Genomic DNA, 4,627 nt, shown 5'->3' on the forward strand with positions numbered 1-4,627 from the left:
CTGCACTCTCCCCACCCCAGGACCTGGGACAACCTGGGGAATGGACTGCAGAAGTGAGAGTGGCCTCTGGGGACCTGGGAGGAGGCAGGTGGACGGTGGGAAAGATGGGACTTCTAGGTTTGAGAAAGGAGAGAATGACCTCTGGGCACTGGCTGGCTGGCTGGAGGGACCATTTTTCTACAATGAGGACCCCTCACCCACACAATGTCCGTCACCCACACAATGTGGGGTTTCCTTGAACTCGATCCCCCTGGGGGCGGGGCCAAGGCTGTCTTGCCACTGGCGTTTCCCAGCACCCAGGACAGGGAGGGGGGGCGCAGTAGCTGCTCAATGAAAGGATTAATCTATGATTCACAGCTCCTGCAGGGAGCAGGCTCAGGGCAGGGCAAGGGCGGGTGGTCCCAGGACCCTTAGGGCTGTCAGGGGTGAGCTCCACCCTGAGGTGATATTTAAGACCCAGGCTTGGCTGGTTCCTCGCAGTCCTTAAGACCTCTGAAGAGGCTGAGGATAGAGGCTCAAGAGTAGTGGACCCAGCAGCATCCAGAATGCAGGAACCTGAGTTTCCCGAGGGTGAGTGGGGCCGGCTGTGAGGGGACAGGGAGATGGAGATAGGGAAGCCACTGTGGGGCTGTGCGAGTGGGACCTTGTGGCCGAGACTGGGAGTCATCTGGGCACCCAGACGAGGGCCAGCTTGTGACGGGGGGCCTTAGAGAGTTTGAGGATGGAATTACATTTGGGGGACGAGTTGAGCAGAGGGTCTAACACAGAGTAGCCTCTTGCGAGTGTCAGGATGGCTTCAGTCATCCTTGAATGGAGGGGTGGTGAGGGCTAGGTGAGGCGGAAGCCCACCTGGGCACCAGCTTGCAGCCTTCTCAGGCTCTGGGCCCTGTTACAATAATACAGGCCCTGTTATCATGCCCATTTCAAAGATGTGGACACTGAGGCCTAGACAGGTCAGGGGCCGGGGCAGGACGGTGGAGGGTCAGGGCTGCGGGTCCAGATGCCCCACTCCTACCCACAGCGCTGCCTCCCATCCTCAGGCCTGGCCCCCCACCTGCTCACCGCTGACCCAGGCAGGGCCGGAGGGGCCTGGCGGGTTGGGACTGTCTGTGGGCTCCTCTGACCTGTTTTCCCTTCGGCCAGGTTTCTCACCGTCCCTAGGACCCCCAAAGAGAAAGCGGCAGCAGCGCACGATGTACAGCGCAGAACAGAGGCAGGAGCTGGAGGAATTCTTTGCGAGCAAGCTTTATCCGACCTACGAGGAACGCGAGGCCCTGGCAGCCAAGCTAAACCTTCAAGAGAACCAAGTGCAGGTACCGCTCCCCCCAAACCCCTCCCACTGCAGCACGGGGAGACCGAGGCCAGAGGAGCCGAGTAATACCCCGGGTCACACCTCCAGCAAGAGGTCACCCGTGCGGAGTCAAGGCTGAGCCCTGAGTGCGCCTCAACCCTGTGTGGTACAAAGCAGTCAACACGGTCCAGCCCGGACTGATGATGCCCTCGGTCTCCCCGTGCCTAGAGCTCAGGGCCTCTGTCCCGGGGACCCTCTCGGGAAGACCTCTTCCTGCCCTGGGTGTCCACGCCTTGCCCTCCTGCCCTCTGGGTCACCCCAGAGGCCATGGAAACCATGGCCCCTAATTGGGTCTGAGGGCGGACAGGGAGGTGTGAGGCTGGCCCTTCTCACCTGAGCAGCCTCACACCTGGGCAAAGGTGGGCGCTCCAAACTTCTGTCCTCTTACACTTGCTCGCTGTCCTCTCTCCCCAGTTGTGGTTTAAGAACCGCAGGGCCAAACACAATAGGCTGCTGGGACTGACCAAGAAGAAAGGCCGGGGTGCCCGCGCTGCACCCCAGGGCCCTGGAGTCTGCACGTCTGCGCCTCCCCCTGCCCCTGCGGGCCTCGTGTTCCCCGAGGACCCGGTGCTCCCCGTGGGCCCTGTGTTCTCTGGTGACCCCATACGCCTTGCGGGCCCTGTGTTCCCCGAGGACCCTGTATTCTCCGGAGACCCCGTGTTCCCTGGGGTCCCTGCGCTCTCCGAGGACACAGGTTTCTGCAGCGCCACTCCGCCCAGCGCCTTAGGAGTCGTCCCAGCAGCGGAACCCGGCGTCTCCAGCCACAGCCAGGCCCGGTGGGACCCTGCGCAGGGCGCCCAGACCATGGTCCCGGTTGTACCAGCTCCGGCCCCTGCTCCAGTCTGGCCTCGGGGCTCCTACACCTCCAATCTCTCTCCAGACCCCCTTGTGACCACTGGTTTCACAGAGCTCTTGGAGGGACCCTCCTCGTCCTTCTCATCTGACTACCAAGAGGGAGATGACTCTGTGAGTGCGGACAATTCGAGCTCCAAGATGTTACTGATTCTATAGGACTTTCTGTCCCCTACAAGTCCTTCTGATCCCGCGGGGCCAGGGGAGACTAGGGTGCCCCTGGGCAGTGCGTGAGCCCACGCGGGTGTGGGAAGCGGTGGCCCGCGGTTCTTGACAGCGGGCTTCTCTTTTACAGCGCGAATGCACCTCCCTTCACCCGACCTGGCAAGATGGCATTTGCTATGTTCACTGTGTGGCCACCACCTGTCCCGCTGCTCTTATGTCCCTGCAGCGTTAGTTAGGATTCACGTGACATTTGTGTGGGTTTTCAGGTCTAGGAATGAATTGCCACGAACTTTTCAAACGTCTTAGGCCAGCCTTATTGCCCAGCACTTCTCCTGTCAGCGTCCTCTTAAAGATTTTATTTACAGAGAGGGGGAACTGAGAAGTTTCAACTCATAGCTGCTTCACTTTAGTTGTTCGTTGATTGCTTGCTGTATGTGCTTGACCAGGCAAGCCCCGGGATTTTGAACCGGTGACCCCAGTGTTTGGGGTCAGTGCTTTCTCCCCTGCACCACCACAGGCCAGGCAGGAATGTGAAACCTTTTCATGTCTGCTGATCTGATTTTGTGGCTTCGTTGTAATTTACATATTTATTTCCCTGGAGGTGAAGAAGTTAAGCCCTTCTCATCGATTAATTGGACAATAAGAATACTCATAACATATCTATTTTAAATTTTTTTTTCTTGGTTTATTTGAATTTTTTCTTATATTTCTAAGCAATGAATGTATTGGAACATTTTTCATTTGTATTTTTTATAAGTAGAATTTCTTGATTTTTTTTTTTTTTTTCTTTTAAGCTGGGGACCGTGAAACAAGGAAGAGCTTGGGATAGAAGAAACAACAGGAGAGAGCCCCGGGGGGGCCGCCCGCGCTCACTGGGAAGTCAGAGAGAAGGGGCCCTGGAGGCAGGTGCAAGGGGTGAGCCCCGGCAGAGCTGCCGCTGCCCACTGCTCCCCTGGGTTCAAGTCTTGTGGGGTCCTTTAGCTTAGGAGATGCACACCTGTGGGGTAAGTGAGGGGAGAAGGGAAAGGTGCAGGTGTGCTAGAAATTTCTTGATTTTAGTGTCTATTTCAGTGCTTCTCATTATCTGTTATGTTTGTCATTTTCGTCAGTAGCAAACTGATACGCTGTAAAGTACATTTATTAATGAAAATTTAAAATGACTTTGAAAAGATAAGTTTCACTTTCAAATTGGTATAAACGTTCATAAGTTCCATATTCAATATGTCTCCTTTCCTGGTTGCAAATTGGGTTTTTTTGTTTGTTTTTACAGAGTCAGAGTCAGAGAGGGATAGACAGACAGGAACGGAGAGAGATGAGAAGCATCAATTATTAGTTTTTCGTTGCGACACCTTAGTTGTTCATTGATTGCTTTCTCATGTACCTTGACCGCGGGCCTTCAGCAGACTGAGCAACCCCTCGCTCTAGCCAGAGACCTTGGGTCCAAGCTGGTGAGCTTTATGCTCAAGCCAGATGAACCCACGCTCAAGCTGGCATCCTCAGGGTCTCGAACCTGGGTCCTAGTGCATCCCAGTCCAATGCTCTATCCACTGTGCCACCGCCTGGTCAGGCGCAAATTGGTTTTTAATACATCTAGAAATAATTGTATATGGTGTGAAGTACGGATTCCATTTTCTGGCATCTTTTTATTTTAATTTGTTGTGTTAACATGGATTCAAGTGGCCCACTCAATATATCACCCTCATCCCCCAACCACATGCCCCCTGTTACACTCATTTGCCCCCCTCCCTCTAACTCCCTCTCCTCTTCCCTCTGGGATTTGCTGTCCTGTTATCTGTATCTCTGTGTTATGTATATGTAATTTCCCTAATCCCTTCACCTTTTCTGATCCTATCTCCTCATCCCCCTTCCCTCAAACAGCTGTTCCTCTGCTTTCTGTGACCCCGCCTCTGCCTCTATTTTATTCCTGAGTTCACCTTGTTCGTTAGATTACACATATCAGTGAGATCATATATTTTTCTTTCTCTACCTGGCTTATTTCACTTAGCATAATACTTTCTAGGTCCACCCATGCTGTTGCAAAAGGAAAGAGTTCCTTCTTTTTCACAGCTGTGTAGTATTTCATTGTGTATATGTACCACAGCTTTTTAATCCACTCGTCCACTGATGGACAGTTGGGCTGTTCCTAGATCTTCGCTATTGTAAACAATGCTGCAATAAACACGAGGTTCATTTCTTCTTTTGAATCAGTGATTTGGTATTCTTAGGATCTACTTGTTTTGGGGGGGGGGGTTGTAGGGT

The 4,627-nt window shown here is 53.6% G+C and overlaps 1 protein-coding gene across 1 annotated transcript; it reads left to right on the plus strand.

The window, feature by feature from the left end:
• Positions 1-545: 545 nt before the first annotated feature.
• LOC136330190 (tetrapeptide repeat homeobox protein 2-like) lies at positions 546-2,362 on the plus strand. Its single transcript, XM_066266684.1, has 3 exons — positions 546-570; positions 1,144-1,313; positions 1,766-2,362. The coding sequence occupies exons 1-3, from the start codon at positions 546-548 to the stop codon at positions 2,360-2,362; spliced, it is 792 nt and encodes a 263-aa protein (XP_066122781.1).
• The last annotated feature ends 2,265 nt before the right edge of the window (positions 2,363-4,627 follow it).

The sequence above is a fragment of the Saccopteryx bilineata genome, chromosome 3 (assembly GCF_036850765.1).
Source record: "Saccopteryx bilineata isolate mSacBil1 chromosome 3, mSacBil1_pri_phased_curated, whole genome shotgun sequence".
NCBI lineage: Eukaryota > Metazoa > Chordata > Mammalia > Chiroptera > Emballonuridae > Saccopteryx > Saccopteryx bilineata.